This window comes from Ranitomeya imitator, chromosome 4, assembly GCF_032444005.1.
Source record: "Ranitomeya imitator isolate aRanImi1 chromosome 4, aRanImi1.pri, whole genome shotgun sequence".
NCBI lineage: Eukaryota > Metazoa > Chordata > Amphibia > Anura > Dendrobatidae > Ranitomeya > Ranitomeya imitator.
The window spans coordinates 322,859,404-322,879,417 of NC_091285.1; the positions used below are offsets into that span (position 1 = coordinate 322,859,404).

Here is a 20,014-nt window from a genome sequence, read left to right on the forward strand (position 1 = left end):
TGCATGTTTTGTGCACATGATGCGTTTTTTTCCGTGGTAAAAAAACGCAGCATGTTCATTAATTTTGCGGGTTTTTTTGCGGATTTCCCACTACAAAATGCATTGGGAAATGTCCGGAAAAAAACGCATCAAAAACTCACAAAAAACGCGGCAAAAACGCATGCAGATTTCTTGCAGAAAATTTCGCGTTATTCTGAGATCTGTAACTTTTTATTTTTCAGCTGATGGAGCGTTTTTTTTGTGGGACGAGATGACATTTTCAGTGGTACTATATTTATTTATATGCTTCTTTTGATCCTGTTTGATTCCACTTTTTGTTCAGTGGTATGATGATAAAGCATTGTTTTTTTGCCTTCTTTTAGATTTTTTTTATGGTGTTCCCTAAAGGGGTTAACACGTGGGACAGTTTTATATGTCAGGGCGTTACAGATGCCGAGATACCAAATTACTTATGGGTACAATATATTGATTTTTTTTTTTTTTAAACATTCTTTAACTATGAGACTGATTTTTTGCAGGCTGATTGCTTGTATAGCATGGGGATGCAGCAGCATCCCTATGCTATGCAAACTGTCAGCTCTGCACTGACAGATAAAAGTTGCTGATTATGTTCTGAGCATGATCTAGGAACTTTACTAGCTCTGGAGACCCGGATCCATCATAACAACGATCGTGATGCGGGGTTCCGATCCAAGGACAGAGAGGCTGTCATACCTCTGCATGCTCCCGGAATGCTGAGATTGCTTTCGATTGCAGGATTTAGGGAGTTCAAGCGGCGGGACCACTCCTGACACTGAGTACAGGGTGTCAGCTGTCAGAATCAGCGGACACTCGGCGGCGATCGAGCGTGCATAGCCTGTGTGCGTTAATGATCGCAAATGCAGTAATAATATATTCCTGCTCAATAAAGCCAGGGCGCGTGGATGTATTACTACAAATGTCAAAAAGGGGTAAATATTGATTAGTCTATGCCTTGCAAAGCTGAATAATAAATCAGTCATATTTCTCTGTAATAGATTCAATATATTTAATACAAGCTTAACATTTGAAAAAGAAATATAACAAAATGGTAGTGTTGAGCATAAAGAATAAAAGAACCCTGTTCCAGGCTTATGTCTGTAGTTTGTGCTGCTGGAACAGAGCCCTCCAAATCTCAGCATACCTGCAACACCAATACCTGATCCAATAGGCCTGGGTGCCAGGGAGGTAAGAAAAGGACTCAGATCAAGCCGACACTGACTGGTATCTTAACCAGGGTCCTTTGAGGTTTTTTTTTCTAAACTCTAACAAAGAAAAATACTTAAACACAAAATAAAACTGAATAAGAATAAGGTATTGTTTTTATTTTGAATTTAGAAGACATTACGTTGATGTCCCTAATGTATACACAAATATGTACAGATAACATTAACTAGATTGGCCATTTCCATTGATCTGCAGGAGGTTCTTCAACAAGCGGCTCCCAGGGCTTCCACGCAGACATTTTTCTCACCAGATACAATTCATTTTCTGCCTGTAAAAAATTTGAAAAGTTCCATTATTTTTATGCATAATAAACATGAATCTGAATTCATAATTCACATACATCAGTAATTCATTCATATTGTGTCATCAATGGAATTCCTCCATAGCAAGCGATCTGACTGTTTCCAATTCACTAGTGCTGCCACATACAGTATCTTGAAAAAGTATTCATACCCCATGAGCTTTTCCACATTTTTTTTCTAGTTATAACCGCAAAAAAAAGTGTTTTCTGGGGATATTATGTGATATACCAATACTAAGTAAGAAGTGTAAAGGAAATGATACATGTTTTCTAATTATTTTAGAAAGATAAGTCTGAAAATTGTGATGTGCATTTATATTCAGCCCCCCTGTAGTTCAATACCCCTAAATAAAATCCTGAGGCGCCAATTGCCAAAGTCACATAATTAGTAAATTAAGTGCACCTGTATGTAATTTATTCTCAGTATAACTACAGCTCTTATGTTAAGGCCTCAGAGGTTTGTTAGAGAACATCAGTGATTAACCCCTTAATGACCGCTGATCACGAAGAGACTTTATTCACGATGAAGGTCGGGAATAAGGGAATAGCACCGCCCGCCCACGCATAATTTGTGCAGGTATCAGCTGCACATGACAGCAGACACCCTGCAGTATCGGCCCTGGCCAGTTTTGAAGCCGATCTCGGACAAACAACCCCTTAAATACCACAGTCCATCATGACAGTAGTATCTAATTGGTCACAATAAACCCTTAGTAACTATCGGACCTCTGCGATGAGATTCAAATGTGCCGATGGTTACCATGGTACCCTGATGTCGTGTGATGATCCAAGGGTACAGTGGCCTGTGAGATTCTGCTATAAGCTGGGTCTCACATGGTGTGTTAGTGAGATACGGACCTTCTCGTGGGTCCAAGTAAAAAAGTGAAAAAACAAAATAAATGTAAAAAAAAAAAAAAGTAAAAAAAAAGCGCACACAAATCACGAAAAGCCGTTTTGTCACACAAAACACAGTGTTTGTGATACCGATACCAATGCAAGTCAATGGGACACAAATATCGGAAGGTATCCTGGATGGTTCCCAGGGTCTGAAGGAGAGGAAAAAATAAAGAATAAAAATAAAAAATATGGATATACTCACCCCTCCGAAGGACCCTGGCTGTCACCGCTGCGAGCGTCTGCCTCCGTCCCTAAGAATGCAGAGAGTGAAGGACCTTCGATGACGTCGCGGTCAGATGACCGCTCACCTGACCGCTAACGTGACTGTGACGTCATCGAAGGTCCTCCACTCACTGCATTCTTAGGAACGGAGGCAGACGCTAGCAGCGGTGACAGCCAGGGTTTGCCGGAGGGGTGAGTATATCCATATTTTTTATTTTTTACATGAATATGGATCCCAGGGCCTGAAAGAGAGTCTCCTCTCCTCCAGACCCTTGGAACCATACGCACCGCACACGCCGATTCCGATATCGCAAAAATATCGGAACTCGGTATCGGAATTCCGATACAGCAAATATCGGCCGATACCCGATACTTGCAGTATCGGAATGCTCAACACTAGTCATATGTATTAAAAAAAAAAAAATGGTATAAATGAAAACGCCAAACTGTCCCGCAAAAGAACAAGCCCTAATATGGCTCACTGGGCAAAAAAATAAAAAAAGTTACAGCTCTCCGAATATGGTATTGCAAAAACAAATTCATTTTGTAAAACACTTTTAGTATGTAAAAATAGCAAAGCATAACAAAAAAAAAAAAAACACAATATAAATCTGGCATCGCTGTAATTATACCGACTCGACGAACAAATAGGTCTTATCAGTTTTGCCGCACGGTGAACGGCGCAAAAAAACAAACAATAACTGAATTGCTGGTTTTTGTTCTGTGTCTGAAAAAAATCTGAATTAAAAGCAATCAAAATATTATATATCTCAAAATGGTACCAAAAAATCTGCAATTTGTCCTGCAAAAAATAAGCACTCATACTGCCCTGTTTGCCAAAAAAAATAAAAGTTACATAATATGGTGATAAAAAAACACTAATTTTTATAAAAAAAATAAAAAAAATGAATATTTTCTGAGTGATAGCAGCAAAACCTTAAAAAAAGAAGACATCTAGTATCACTGTAATTGCACCGTCCCGAAGAATAAATCTGCCTTATCACTTATACCGCATGGTGAACTGCGCAAAAATGAATAAATGTTGAACTATTCTTGTACTGATGTCTATTTGTTCACTCAACCTCCAAAAAATCGGAACAAGGCTTGGGTCACATTTATCCTGCACTCTATGCTGAGCTCTAAGTCGGGATTTCAGAGCAAATTCCGCAAAATTGCGATTCAGACCCCTGATGGAACCAGTCCCTTATGAGGCAGATGGAGTCACTTTGGACTGGTCTCTGTTTTGGAGATGTTCCATCGTTTAAGGCATCTTTTTAGCATATAAGTGTGGGTGACCACAAATCTATGCATGCCTAAAATGATGGATACCACCTGAGCAGACGTCAAATAGAATACGAAGTGTTTCCATCTGCCCCATGGTGGGTGGTTCCGTTTGGAGTCTCATCTGAATCGCATTTTTGTGGGATTTACACTGAAACCCAGACACAAGTGCTCAGCACTCAGCACAACTGTACAGGGTCATATTGTAAACCCCAATGTGCCATGACAAGTAAAAAAAAGTTGAAAACCATTGGATTTTTTTCAAAGCGCTTATTTCGGTGCAGAACCTTGAGGGTCACAATGTGACTCCATTCACTTGTACTTGGCTAAAGTTGCCATGTAGCTCTAGACTAACAGTCCTTAACCCATTCCCGACCTTTGACGCACCGTATGCGTCATGAAAACCTGTGCCACTCCGACCTGTGACGCAGCATATGCGTCATGGCCGGATTGGGCTCCTGCAGGCCGGGTGAAAGGGTTAACTGTAATTTCACCCGGCCTGCAGGGACAGGAGGAGTTGTACTTTAGCCCAGGGGGGGTGGCTTCACCCCCCTCCCCCCCCCCATGGCTACGATCGCTCTGATTGGCTGTTGAAACTGAAACTGTCCGCTCCCCTCCGTCCTGTGCTCCGCTCCCCCGTCCTCCTGTCCGCTCCCCCCGTGCTCCGATCCACCCCCCCTGCGCTCCGATCCACCCCTGTTGTGAATTCTGTGGCTGAATTCACTCCTGTGGTCACAAGTGGTACTGCAGCTTCTGAGCTTCCTCCCTCAGGTGTTCTGGTGAGCTCGTTAACTGCTTCATTAACTCCGCCTGATGCTGCTATCCTTGCTCCTTGTCAATGTTTCAGTGTTGGATCTGAGCTTCTCCTGATTGTTCCTGTGACCTGCTGCTCTGTATAGCTAAGTGCCTTTTGCTTTTTTGTTGCTTTTTTTCTGTCCAGCTTGTCTTTTGTTTTGCTGGAAGCTCTGAGACGCAAAGGGTGTACCGCCATGCCGTTAGTTCGGCACGGTGGGTTTTTTTTGCCCCCTTTGCGTGGTTTTGCTTTAGGGTTTTTTGTAGACTGCAAAGTTCGCTTTACTGTCCTCGCTCTGTCCTAGAATATCGGGCCCCACTTTGCTGAATCTATTTCATCCCTACGTTTTGTCTTTTCATCTTACTCACAGTCATTATATGTGGGGGGCTGCCTTTTCCTTTGGGGAATTTTCTGGGGCAAGTCAGGCCTATTTTTCTATCTTCAGGCTAGCTAGTTTCTTAGGCTGTGCCGAGTTGCCTAGGTAGTTGTTAGGCGCAATCCACAGCCGCTTTTAGTTGTGTTTAGGATAGGATCAGGTGTGCAGTCTACAGAGTTTCCACGGCTCAGAGCTCGTTCTTGTATTTTTGGGTATTTGTCAGATCACTGTGTGCGCTCTGATCGCTAAGCACACTGTGTTTCTGGATTGCCTTCATAACACCTGTCATTAGCAAACATAACACCCCCCCCCCCCCGTAGTCCGACCCACCCCCCGTTGTCAGATCCACCCCCCCCACGCCATCATACTTACAGAGCCTCCCGGGGTCCGTCCGTCTTCTTTCCTGGGCGCCGCCATCTTCCAAAATGGCAGGCGCATGCACAGTGCGCCCACCCAATCTGCCGGCCGGCAGATTCGTTCCAATGTGAATTTTGATCACTGTGATAACACCTCACAGTGATAAAAAAAAAAACAGTAAATGACCCCCCCCTCTGTCACCCACACAGGTAGGGACAATAATAAAATAAAGATTTTTTTTTTTTCCACTAAGGTTGGAGTTAGAACTAGGGTTAGGGTTAGGGTACGGTATGTGCACACGTATTCTGCTCCTCTGCGGATTTTTCCGCAGCGGATTTGATAAATCTGCAGTGCTAAACCGCTGTGGATTTATAGCAGATTTACCGCGGTTTTTCTGCGCATTTCACTGCGGTTTTACAACTGCGATTTTCTATTGGAGCAGTTGTAAAACCGCTGTGGAATCCGCTGAAAGAAGTGACATGCTGCGGAATGTAAACCGCTGCGTTTCCGTGCAGTTTTTCTGCAGCATGTGTACAACGATTTTTGTTTCCCATAGGTTTACATTGAACTGTAAACTCATGGGAAACTGCTGCGGATCCGCAGCGTTTTTCGCAGCGTGTGCACATACCTTTAGAATTAGGCTATGTGCACACGGTGCGGATTTGGCTGCGGATCCGCAGCAGTGTTCCATCAGGTTTACAGTACCATGTAAACATATGGAAAACCAAATCCGCTGTGCCCATGGTGCGGAAAATACCACGCGGAAACGCTGCGTTGTATTTTCCGCAGCATGTCAATTCTTTGTGCGGATTCCGCAGCGTTTTACACATGTTCCTCAATAGGAATCCGCAGGTGAAATCCGCACAAAAAACACTGGCAATCCGCGGTAAATCCGCAGGTAAAACGCAGTGCCTTTTACCCACGGATTTTTCAAAAATGGTGCTGAAAAATCTCACACGAATCCGCAACGTGGGCACATAGCCTTAGGGTTGGGTTGGAATTAGGGTTGTGGTTAGGGTTAGGGGTGTGGTTAGGGTTATGGCTACAGTTGGGATTAGGGTTAGGGGTGTGTTGGGGTTAGTTGGAGGTAGAATTGAGGGATTTCCACTGTTTAGGCACATCAGGAGGTCTCCAAACGCAACATGGCGCCACCATTGATTCCAGCCAATCTTGTATTCAAAAAGTCAATTGGTGCTCCCTCACTTCCGAGCCCCGACGTGTGCCCAAACTGTCGTTTACCCCCACATATGGGGTACCAGCATACTCAGGACAAACTGTGCAACAATTATTGGGGTCCAATTTCTCCTGTTACCCTTGAGAAAATAAAAAATTGCTTGCTAAAACATCATTTTTGAGGAAAGAAAAATGATTTTTTATTTTCACGGCTCTGCGTTGTAAACGTCTGTGAAGCACTTGGGGGGTTTAAAGTGCTCACCACATATCTAGATAAGTTCCTTGGGGGTCTAGTTTACAAAAGTGGGTCACTTGTGGTGGGTTTCTACTGTTTAGGCACACCAGGGGCTCTGCAAACGCAATGTGACGTCCGCAGACCATTCCATCAAAGTCTGCATTTCAAAAGTCACTACTTCCCTTCTGAGCCCCGACGTGTGCCCAAACAGTGGTTTACCCCCACACATGGGGTATCAGCGTACTCAGGAGAAACTGGACAACAACTTTTGGGGTCCAATTTCTCCTGTAACCCTTGGGAAAATAAAAAATTCTGGGCTAAAAAATTATTTTTGAGGAAAGAAAACGTATTTATTATTTTCACGGCTCTGCGTTATAAACTTCTGTGAAGCACTTGGGGGTTGAAAGTGCTCACCTCACATCTAGATAAGTTCCTTTCGGGGTCTAGTTTCCAAAATGGGGTCACTTGTGGGGGGTTTCTACTGTTTAGCCACATCAGGGGCTCTGCAAACGCAATGTGACGCCCGCAGAGCATTCCATCAAAGTCTGCATTTCAAAACGTCACTACTTCCCTTCTGAGCCCCGACGTGTGCCCAAACAGTGGTTTATCCCCACATATGGGGTATCAGCGTACTCAGGAGAAACTGGACAACAACTTTTGGGGTCAAATTTCTCCTGTTACCCTTGGGAAAATAAAAAATTGCGGGCTAAAAAATCATTTTTGAAAAAAGAATTTTTATTTTCATGGCTCTGCGTTATAAACTTCTGTGAAGCACTTGAGGGTTCAAAGTGCTCACCACACATCTAGATTCGTTCCTTTGGGGGTATAGTTTCCAAAATAGGGTCATTTGTGGGGGATCTCTAATGTTTATGCACACAGGGCCTCTCCAAACGCGACATGGTGTCCGCTAATGATTGGAGCTCATTTTCCATTTAAAAAGCCAAATGGCGTGCCTTCCCTTCCGAGCCCTGCCGTGCGCACAAACAGTGGTTTACCCCACATATGGGGTATCTGCGTACTCAGGACAAACTGGATAACAACATTTGTGGTCCAATTTCTCCTATTACCCTTGGCAAAATAGGAAATTCAAGGCTAAAAAATAATTTTTGAGGAAAGAATTTTTATTTTCATGGCTCTGCGTTATAAACTTCTGTGAAGCACCTGGGGTTTTAAAGTGCTCAGTATGCATCTAGATAAGTTCCTTGGGGCGTCTAGTTTCCAAAATGGGGTCACTTGTGGGGGAGCTCCAATTTTTAGGCACACGGGGGCTCTCCAAACGTGACATGGTGGCCGCTAAAGAGTGCAGCTAATTTTTCATTCAAAAAGTCAAATGGCACTCCTTCCCTTCCAAGCCCTGCGGTGCGTCCAAACAGTGGTTTACCCCCACATATGAGGTATCAGCGTACTCAGGACAAATTGGACAACAACTTTCGTGGTTCAGTTTCTCCTTTTACCATTGGGAAAATAAAAAAATTGTTGCTAAAAGATCATTTTTAGGACAAAAGTTAAATGTTCATTTTTTCCTTCCACGTTGCTTCTGCTGCTGTGAAGCACCTGAAGGGTTAATAAACTTCTTGAATGTGGTTTTGTGCACCTTGAGGGGTGCAGTTTTTAGAATGGTGTCACTTTTGGGTATTTTCAGCCATACAGACCCCTCAAACTGACTTCAAATGTGAGGTGGTCCCTAAAAAAAATGGTTTTGTAAATTTCGTTGTAAAAATTAGAAATCGCTGGTCAAATTTTAACCCTTATAACTTCCTAGCAAAAAAAAATTTTTGTTTCCAAAATTGTGCTGATGTAAAGTAGACATGTGGGAAATGTTATTTATTAACTATTTTGTGTCACATAACTCTCTGGTTTAACAGAATAAAAATTCAAAATGTGAAAATTGCGAAATTTTCAACATTTTCGCCAAATTTCCGTTTTTATCACAAATAAACACAGAATTTATTGACCTAAATTTATCACTAACATGAAGCCCAATATGTCACGAAAAAACAATCTCAGAACCGCTAGGATCCGTTGAAGCGTTCCTGAGTTATTACCTCATAAAGGGACACTGGTCAGAATTGCAAAAAACGGCCAGGTCATTAAGGTCAAAATAGGCTGGGTCATGAAGGGGTTAATTAAAGTGTAAAGGATGTAACTTTCTACAAAAAAGGGATCCTCTCATGCAGAGCACAATCCCACATGATGTGAGGTCTTGCACTTTTAACTAAAATCTGTCACACTACTCCTTACGAGCCCTACAATGCGCCCAAACAGTATTATTTTTTTTTAACAATACCTTATATAATTATATATTTTAAAAATCAATAATCAAGTTATAAAAACTTTGTTTACAAACTCTCAGATTTAGTTTCCTTTATTCCACATTTTCTTAATGAAAGGATCACAGAGTAATTGAAAAAAAACTATTTATAATTCCAGTGTTCACTTCTATCCTCTCACTCTCTTGACCAAAGTAAGCCCTCGGATGTTGCACTTCCTTATTTAATATCTACACAATATTCTGCTAGCCTGTATCTCTCCCTCTTTTCCCTCCATATTCAGATCAATTATTTTTAACTTCCCAATGTTCCACCCAAGTCTTCCAGCAAGTACCAACTGGTCTGGTCAAGGGGCTTCATGATTTTATGAAGTTCCTCCTTTGTATAATAATGCAGTTAAAAGCCTCTCCATTTTATTTTAAGTAATTTTACATATCTTGCAAATATGAGGATGAAGTGGTACAGGCACTCACCGTCCCATTTCTGTCCTATATTTGGAAATCACATAAAAACAGCAAGGAAGTGTGAAGGGGAAACGCAACGGACGATGGCCGTTTCGCTGGGTGTGCGCTTCTACAGGTCCAATCGTGTGCGGGCTAGGGTCAATCACTGAGCCCCAATCCCAGTATATGGCTTGGTTATTGCATCCACTTTTAAAAAACAGTACAGTCATACATTAAAGATACAGGTGAATTTTTATCAGTCATGCGTAATTGAGTGGCAGGACAGCTTTGTATTGGCTTCAGTAGATGTAGAAAGCCTGTATACGAGAATTCCCCAAAATTGAAGGATTAGAGGCTATAAAGATATTAGCTAGTACTAACAACAGTGAGGGCTTGATCAACTTCACTAGTGAAGGAATTGGTTTCATTTTGGAGCACAATGCATTCAAATTCTTGGACACCTGGTAAGTGCATCGGGTGGGTACCGCTATGGGGATGCCCGTTGCATGTACCTTTGCTAATTAATATCTAGCGGTTTTTGAAGAAAAATATGTTTATTCCTTGAAGAACCCCTTCCTAAAACACACCAAGTTGTTCCTCAGATTTGTCGATGACATCTTCATTGTTTGTGATGGAACGAGAGAGGTGTTTCATGAATTTGCAGACTATTTGAATAGGTCAAATTCCATGAACATGCATTTTACCTTGGTGTTTGGAGGATTGGAATTAGAATTTCTTGATGTGAACGTGCAGATTTGCGAAGACAGGATTAATACATAATTATTTAGGAAGCCCACTTCCACAAATTTCTTATTGCATTATGATAGTGAGCACCCTCTGCATATAAAAAAAAAATCATTACCATACAGCCAATTTTTGAGGGTAAAAAGGATTAATAATGACCCCAAACGCTTTGAACCGCTATCGAAAGATTTATATTCTAGATTTTCCGAAAGAGGGTTTCCCAAAAACCTCCTTGACAGGGCCCTAGTAAGGGCCACAACAGTGGATTTGCCCCTATGGGTGGTTAATTGGTTGGGAAAAGAAAAGATACTCAAAAAGGAGAAATCAGATTTACTTTCAATATTGAATTTGGGCCAACTCACAGAAATTAAAACGGCAATTAACAAGAATTGGCATATCCTGGAAAAAGATGAAGGTATCTCAGATATAATAGCAAGGGGACCTCTAGTAACAAACAAGAGTTCAAAAAAACCTTAGAGATGTATTGGTACACAATCGAATTAGAGCAGAATCTAGAAATTGGCTACAAAAGAATGTACCGATAGGTAATTATAAGTGTGGTTATTGCTCTTTTGGTGCATTTTTTTTTTACCAGCAAGTCCTTAAAAATAGGGGGAATGACGCATGTAATAAAGGACTTTATTTCTTGCCGTATGCAGTTTGTTGTACATGTCCTGTCCATGTGGTTTTCATTACTGGAAAAAACAATTCGCTCCCCATTTGTGCGATTTAGAGAGCATTTCAATTCAGTAACATCAGGTAAAGCGGTCCCATGATTAATCACTCATATAAGAGAGAAACATGTGGGCAATCCAGAGGTTTGAAGTTTTGCAGGGGTTGAAAAAGTTGTTTTACCTGCACAAGGAGGAGATCTGCATAAGATGTTATTGAGAAAAGAAGATAGGTGGATTATGCATACAAGGGCGCAAAGTGCAGCGGGATTTAATGATAAAATTGACATTTGTTTAATATATATATATATATATATATATATATATATATATATATATATATATATATATATATATATATATATATATATATATATATATATATATATATATATATATATATACTAGATGGCAGCCCGATTCTAAAGAATCGGGAGTCTAGAATCCATATATACTTGAAATTCGGCAGGAGCTTGAAGAGCAACGTCACTGGGCCCGCCTCCACGCAGTAGAAACTTGCTGTGAGGTAAAAATTCAAAAATCACACCAAAATGGCGGGCGGAGTGTGTCACAGTACGGCACGTTTCTGATTGGTCGCTCGCAGCAGGCGGCAACCAATCAGACACTGGACACTGTTGACGTCACTTAGCTCCGGACATTAGCTCCGGACAGGAAGTTGGCACAAATTGCAGGAAGTAGTATTCCAGGCAATTATATATCTATCTAGCAACAACAAAAAACTTTTGTTACAAGGACCTAGGACCTGTAGAAGCACACACCGGCTCGAAACGGCCGTCGTCCATTGCGTCTCCTCTTCACACTTCCTTGCTGTTTTTATGCGATTTCCAAATACAGGACATAAATGGGACGGTGAGTGCCTGTACCACTTCTTCCTCATATTTGAATTTGGAGATTCACCATTGGACTTTATGTGGAATGGCTCCCGAGGTCCTGGAGCTGGCGTCTATTCATAGTCATGGAGCAGTGCAGCTGTGCCTGGCAGTTCTGATCACTCCTACTTTTGAATTTTACATATCTTTCCTTATCACATTCTGCTTCCATTCTTTCCAAGTGGAATATGGCCTTCACTTGGCCTATTATCTCTTTCCAATTTGGAATAGATTCAGATAACCAATGTTTTAACAAGCTTATTTTGACTAATAAACAGATTGTACAGAATACTGGGGTTAGTTTTTCCTTTTCTTAAGGTACCGTCACACTCAGCGACGCTGCAGCGATATAGACAACGAGCCGACCTAAACTAGATCGCTGGAGCGTCGCTGTTTAGGTCGCTGTAGAGACGTCAAACACAGCAACTCCAGAACAATGCAGGAGCGATCCAGTGACGTAACGGCGACTCACTTCTCGTTCTCGCTGGTTGTTAGCTCCATGTCAAACAGCCGGAGTGTACCGATCCGACACACATCTAGGGGCCCTATGCTCGTTGCTGGCATTGTTGCTTTTGATGTCAAACATGACGATACACGCCGACTTGGCGATGAAATAAAGTTCTGGACTTCAAGCTCCGACCAGCGATGGCACAGCGGGATCCAGATCGCTGCTGCGTGTCAAACACAATGAGATCGCTATCCAGGACGCTGTAACGTCACGGATTGTTGTCGTTCTCTTTGCAAAGTTGCTGAGTGTGACGGTACCTTTAGTGTTGTACACCTTTAGCACTCCTCCAGTAATGGAAAAGAAACGGTAACGGATATAGAGGAACAATAACACCCGTATTTTTCAATATAGGTTGTAATGTCTTTCCAGAGTTCTTGTACTTTGTGACAGGTCCACAACCCATGTATTAAGTCTGAATCTTTAAAGGGACTCTGTCACCTGAATTTGGCGGGACTGGTTTTGGGTCATATGGGCGGAGTTTTCGGGTGTTTGATTCACCCTTTCCTTACCCGCTGGCTGCAATATTGGAGTGAAGTTCATTCTCTGTCCTCCATAGTACACACCTGTGCAAGGCAATCTTGCCTTGTGCAGGCGTGTACTATGGAGGACAGAGAATGAACTTCAATCCAATATTGCAGCCAGCATGCAGCCAGCGGGTAAGGAAAGGGTGAATCAAACACCCGAAAACTCCGCCCATATGACCCAAAACCAGTCCCGCCAAATTCAGTTGACAGGTTCCCTTTAAGTTTGCATTTTGGACAATGTGTCAGACGATTTGTCATATTTTTGGAAATTGGTATATTAAAAGACCAAGACTGCTCTATGCATGATCCTAAACTCTGCCCTTCAAACCTAACTCAAAATGTTCTTTCATACTACAGTGCTGTGCAAATGAATTGGGACAAAGCAAAAAAATAAAATGTTATAATACACGTACTAATTCTGAAAATTACCTTTTTCCACTGGCTAGTTGACAAAGATGTATTTATTATATATTAAAACTGGTGGTAACCAACTTACGATTTTACTTAAAAAAATGTTTTGTCCCAATAATTTGCACAGCACTGTGCCTTCCACCATACTATCATTTTGTTCCCCAATTTCCTCTCCCTCTATTTGCCTATACTGTGACCTAAATACTTATACGGTTTCTAATTTCCCTAGAATTTCTTTAAACCTCTGTATAACGTAGATATACTCTGTGTGCTTGCTCGGTTAAATAATAGAGTAGAGTATACATTGCATTTCTTTTAGTTTCTTCCCTTACATTTATCAGATGCGCCATAATCGTTCCTCTAATTTGTTCGAATTGTAGAAATTGCTGTTTACTTAATTTAAATTTTGATACAATATCTTCTCTGGTCAACCACCTACTTTCTTCCTCGTAAGGTAAATTAGCTATTTTTAATATTCCCTTCAGCTTCTATTCCTGGAATAATTTGTTGTCCCCTAATTGCCGTAACACTGGATTCCTCCACAAGGGCAAATCCCTTGAAATTCGCCACAATAACTTTAGTCTTTTCCTGATTTTTTTTTCCATGTTGCCATTGTGTACCGGTAAACTAGTAAGTTTTTAATTTTGCTAGGAATTAGACTTTGTGGTGTGTGCAATACTGCAACTAGATTCCACGGATCTGCATAGGATTTATCCAGGGCCGTGTTAGAGTTTATTAGCATCTTTCAACCAGTCTATTATTATGTGCCGGGAGATGCACACCAGGATATCTCTTATGTCTGGTAGATTTGCCACCCTACTCTTTTGTTGCCATTAGCGTTTTTAAATTTTATATGCGTCCACCGACACTTCCATATGAATTTCCTGATAGCTGGATTTGTCATCTCCAAGTCTACACGGTTTGAAATACTGACCATTTTTAAAAAGGTGTATCCTTCCCAATAAGCTCAGATGCATATTGTGCCATCTTTCCAGTTCCTGTTTTATTTCAGATGTAGCTGGAGGGAAATTTAAAATATAGACTGTTTCCGGTTTTCTACCCAACGTGATACCCAAAAATGTGATATGCATTCCAGATACCGGAATACCACACATTTCTTTTTTCCTGTATCATTTCTATCTTTGCCTGACAATTGTAGAATTTTGCATTTTTTTTTCTTTTTTAAAGGTGAAGCCTGAAAATCTACCAAAAACTTCTAAGAGATCTAATACTTCTGGCAAGTCTCTCTCGAAAGCTGCCATATAAAGTACAGTATATACTCGAGTATAAGTCGAGATTTTCAGCCCACTTTTTTGGGCTGAAAGTCCCCCTCTCGGCTTATACTCGAGTCATACCCAGGGATCGGCAGGGGAGGGGGAGCGGGGGCTGTGTAATTATACTCACCTACTCCCGACGCGGTCCCTGCTTCTTCCAGCGCTGCAGTTTCTTCCTGTATTGAGTGGTCACATGGTACTGCTCATTACAATAATGAATATGCGGCTCCACCTCCCATAGAAGTGGAGCCGCATATTCATTACTGTAATGAGCGGTAACGGTGACTGTTCACTACAGGAAGAAAATGTGGCGCTGGAGAACAGACCTGCAGCGACGGCGCCAGGAGCAGGTTAAGTATGATGGGGGGGCAGTGCGCGATACTCACCTGCTCCTCATGCCATCGGCGGCGCCGTTGTGTCTTCCGCGTCCTCTGTAGTGATGCTCAGGTCAGAGGGCACGATGACGCGATTAGTGCGCGCCGCCCTCTTCCTGAACGTCGGTGCAGAGGATGGGAAGACACAGCGGCGGTCAGCGGTGGAACGGGAAAGGTGAGTGTCATTTTTTTATTTTTTTAATCGCAGCAACAGCTTTTGGGCCAAATGTCTGTATGGAGCATGTTATTTGGCCATGTGCAGCATTATATGGGGGCAAATGTCTGTATGGGGCATCTTATCCGGCCATGTGCAGCATTATATGGGGGCAAATGTCTGTATGGGTCATCTTATCCGGCCATGTGCAGCATTATATGGGGGCAAATATCTGTATGGGGCATCTTATGTGGCCATGTGCAGCATTATATGGGGACAAATGTCTGTATGGAGCATCTTATGTGGCTATATGCAGCATTATATGGGGCAGTTATCTGTATGGAGCATCTTATGGGGCCATGTGCAGCATTATATGGGGACAAATGTCTGTATGGAGCATCTTATGTGGCTATGTGCAGCATTATATGGGGCAGTTATCTGTATGGAGCATCTTATGGGGCCATGTGCAGCATTATATGGGGCAGTTATCTGTATGGAGCATCTTATGGGGCCATAATCCACATTTGTGGAGCATTATACGGGGCAAATGTCTGTATGGAGCATCTTATGGGGTCAAAATCAACATTTATGCAATTATATGGGGCATATTTTAATATTGAGTATCTTATGGAGCCCATTATAAACTGTATGGAGCATTATATGGGGCTCCTGATTCAATCTGGATATTCAAAAACACTTAACCTACTGATGTCTCAATCAATTTTACTTTTATTGGTATCTTTTTATTTTTTAAATTTACCCGTAGCTGCTGCATTTTCCACCCTAGGCTTATACTCGAGTTATTAAGTTTTCCCAGTTTTTTGTTGCAAAATTAGGGGGGGGGGGGGGGTCGGCTTATACTCGGGTCGGCTTATACTCGAGTATATACGGGTATGTCATCCACAAAATTTGAGACTTTGACCATCATGCCCCCTACCGTTATTACTTGAAATAACTTGTGTTCCAAGTAGCGTGGCAAAGGTTAAAGTGCTAAATCAAATATAAGGGGTGCCAAAGGACATCCCTGGCGCACCCCTTTTTCCAGTGGGAAGCTTTATGAGAGATGTCCATGGGTTTTAATTTTTGTCTTGGGATTTATTTGTATACGAGACTTTTACAAAGTTTCGGAAATTACCTATCATCACTGCTTTGTCTAGTACTGGTCTTATCCAATTCCACTTTATTTTTTCAAACTCATTTTCTGCATCTAATGTTACTAAAGCTGGTCTATCACCCATATTCTCTCCACCCCAAACAGTAGTTTTAACCCACATATGGAGTATCTGCGTACTCCGGAGAAATTGCACAACAAATTTTGAGGTCGATTTTCTTTTGTTACCCTGGTGAAAATAAAAAGTTTGAGGCTAAAGTAAAATTCTTGTGAAAAAAGGTAAAAATGTTCATTTTTTTCCTTCCACGTTGCTTCAGTTCCTGTGAAGCAACTGAACGGTTAATAAACTTTTTTTATGTGGTTTTGAGCCCCTTGAGTGGTGCAGATTTTAGAATTGTTGCACTTTGGGGTATTTTCTGTCATGTAGGCCCCTCACTTCAAATGTGATGTTGTCCCTTAAAAAAATGGTTTAGTAAATTGTGTTGGAAAAGGGAGAAATCGCTGGTCAACTTTTAACCCTTTTGGCTTCCTAACCAAAAAAAAAAAAATGTTTCCAAAATTGTGCTGATGTAAAGTAGACACGTGAGAAATGTTATTTATTAACTATATTGTGTGACATAACTGTCTCGTATAGGGGCATAAATATTAAGTTTGAAAATTGCTAAATTATCAAAGTTTGTCAAATTTCTGTTTTTTTTATAAATAAACACAAGTCATATCAAAGAAAGTTTACCACTATCATAAAGTACAATATGTCACGAAAAAAAACAATCTCAGAATCAGTGGGATACGTTGAAGCATTCCAGAGTTATTACCTCATGAAATGACACTGATCAGAATTGTAAAATTTGGCTTGATTTTCATGGTCAAAACTGGTTCGGTCATTAATGGGTTAAACAGCATCATAAAAACAAAGGAACACACAAGACAGGTCAGGGATAAAATTATGGGGAAGAGTAAAGCAGAGTTGGGTAGTAAAAAAAACAAAAAAAAAACAGCCCAAGCTCTGAACATCTTGTTCGATTTATCATAAAAAATGGAGAGTAGTATGGCACAACTGCAAACCTACCAAGATATGGCCGTCCGCCTAAGCTTACATCCCAAGCAAGGGTAAGAACTAATGAAAGAAGCAGCCAAGAGGCCCATGGTCACTCTGGAAGAGCGGCAGAGAGCCACAATTCAGGTGAATCTGTCCACAGGACAACTATTAGAGTGCAGTCAGTGGGCCATAATACTCGCGAGAGGATTGCATTGCAATCCTTGGACTGGCAGTCCGCTTTCCTGACAGCATGCATCTCTTTGCACTGCGCCGACGGCAAATGCGATCCTTGCACGAGTATTATGGCTGTCTGACTGCGCCCTTATTCATACTCCTCCTCGAGAACTGCATTTTTTTAATTTATTTTTTACTGGCTTGATTTATACAGCACGGTAGGGCATGGCATAAACTTGCAGTTTAACTAAATAAAATCAATATAACCTAATGTCTGATATTTATACATAGCAGAAAACATTGCCCTGCATAAATCCAGTCTTAATTTCTAGCCATGACAGATATCTAAGAAGCGTAACCCGTTTTCATATTTCACAATGCAAGCAAAACATTTTTCAGTTTATATGACACACTTTTTCCCTCCAAAATTTTTGGGAAAAATGAGGGGGCATCTTATAATCCAAATGTAGCTCACCGTGGCATGGGGGGGGGGGGGCCACTGCGGTGGAGCGGGGTCTGAGAGTGTCGCTGCTATAGGAAGCTGGTGACGGCAGGAATGAGGCGATGTTGTGGGCCTCGGGCTGAAAGGAGGGTGTGTTCGGGGGTGCAAGGCTGTGGCGGGCCCTGGAATTCCACAAAATGTCGGTAGTCCCCGCACTTCCCATCCATTTAACTGCGGTGGACTTCAAGAAAATGGATGTCGGAGGAAACTCATGCGCAGATTGAGATTTATCACCACGGAGACACCCCCCCTCCCCCCCTTCCCATTTTCCAGCCGGGGCCAGCAACATCGCCCCACTCCTGCCACCGGCCTACTGCAACAGCCACCTGACTGGGACACAGCTCCATTGTAGCTGCCTACCAAGGAAAGCTACCGTAAAATCGGATATTAAAGGCGCACCATTTTATTTAACACATTTTTTCCCCTATTTTCCTCCCCAAAACTTGGGGTGCATCTTCTGGTCTTCTAGTTTGCAAAATACGGTATCTTAATATCAGGCAGGAAAGTTTCAAGATGGATTATAGAGCCATTCAGGAATGAATTGTTAAAAAGTAGCTGAATTCATAAAAACGGTCATTTTAAAATCAGGCAGGAAAACTACGAAAATGATTATACAGCCAGTATAAAATGAGCTTTCAAGGCAAGTACCCCAGCCTCAATGAATCTAAGATATACAGTTAGGACCAGCCTATATTTCTATCCATGCTGTCACACTTAGATCAGGAGAGCAGACGGCCAGTCCGATGCGATTTTCGGGCGAATGACACGGCCGTTGACTGCACCCAATCATGGATGTCAGCAGAGAGTGCGAATATTCATTTTGGATTTGCATATGCTTGACTAGCCGGCAAGTGAAATTATTTTATGGGGCTTACAGCAAGACAACGGGGCAACACGCAGCAATAAACGTTACATATTCTGAAAGGGCTGCCCAAGCCATATTTCAGGATACCATTAGCATGCTACACAAAAATTACCTGACAGATTCCCGTTAAGCCCATATTAATTACCAAAACATATTCAAGATGCAGTTATGTAAACAACAAAAATGGCAGAATGTGTGTCCCTGTCCAAATATTTCTGGACCGAACATTATTTCAAGAATTTATTCGGTTTACTATGTGAATTCCAAAGACCAAGCCTCTTCACAGGTGGTTTCACAGTGAGTGTTTTAGTTATTTTTTGTTTTTTTTTACAAAAATAAACAAAAACAAAAAATACCAGTGCTGTTGTGTAGACTAAGGCTGGGTTCACACTTTGCGTTTTTTACCGCGGAACCGCCGTGATTTTGATGCTGCGGGTCCGCAGCAGTTTCCATAGCGTTTCCATTTACATGTAAACCCTATGGAAACCGCAAACCACTGTGCACATGCTGCGGGAAAAACCGCACAGAAACGCAGCGGTTTAAAACCCGCAGCATGTCACTTCTTTGTGCAGAATCGCTGCGATTCTGCACCCATAGGAATGCATTGAACCGCTTACTTCCCGCATGGGGCTGTGCCCACGTTGCGGGAAGTAAGCGGATAATGTGCAGTTCCTACCCGGGGTGGAAGAGAGGAGACTCTCCTCCAGGCCCCGGGAACCATATCTGGGGTAAAAAAAAAGAATAAAAATAAAAAATCATGTTATACTCACCTCTCAGCGCTGCACCCGGCCGTCCGGTCAGAGTTGCTGTGCAACCAGGACCTGCGGTGACGTCGCGGTCACATGACCGTGACGTCACGAAGGGTCCTTCTCGCATAGCGTCTTTGGAACCGGACCGCCGGGTGCAGCGCCGAGGAGATCCGGACATCACAGGGTGAGTATAACCAATTTTTATTATTTTTAACATTACTATTGATGCTGCATATTGCTGCATATGCAGCATCAATAGTATAGGCGGAAACCGCGGAACAAACCGCGATAAATCTGCAGGGAGAACCGCAGCGGTTTTGCCCTGCAGATTTATCAAATCCGCTGCGGGAGAACCCGCAGAGGGACGCCGCAAAGTGTGAACATGGCCTAAAGGCAATAGTGCATTCAAGAAGAATGTGAAATATAGGAAG

At 42.1% G+C, this 20,014-nt stretch overlaps 1 protein-coding gene across 2 annotated transcripts in view; it reads right to left on the minus strand.

The window, feature by feature from the left end:
* Positions 1-1,322: 1,322 nt before the first annotated feature.
* NDUFA5 (NADH:ubiquinone oxidoreductase subunit A5) overlaps positions 1,323-20,014 on the minus strand; it is a 39,519-nt gene continuing 20,827 nt past the window's right edge. For both annotated transcript variants that reach the window (XM_069764900.1, XM_069764899.1), the window contains one exon: positions 1,323-1,513. In XM_069764900.1, coding sequence (XP_069621001.1) covers positions 1,412-1,513 — 102 coding nt within the window. In that variant the 3' untranslated portion in view covers positions 1,323-1,411. The remainder of the gene's footprint in view (positions 1,514-20,014) is intronic.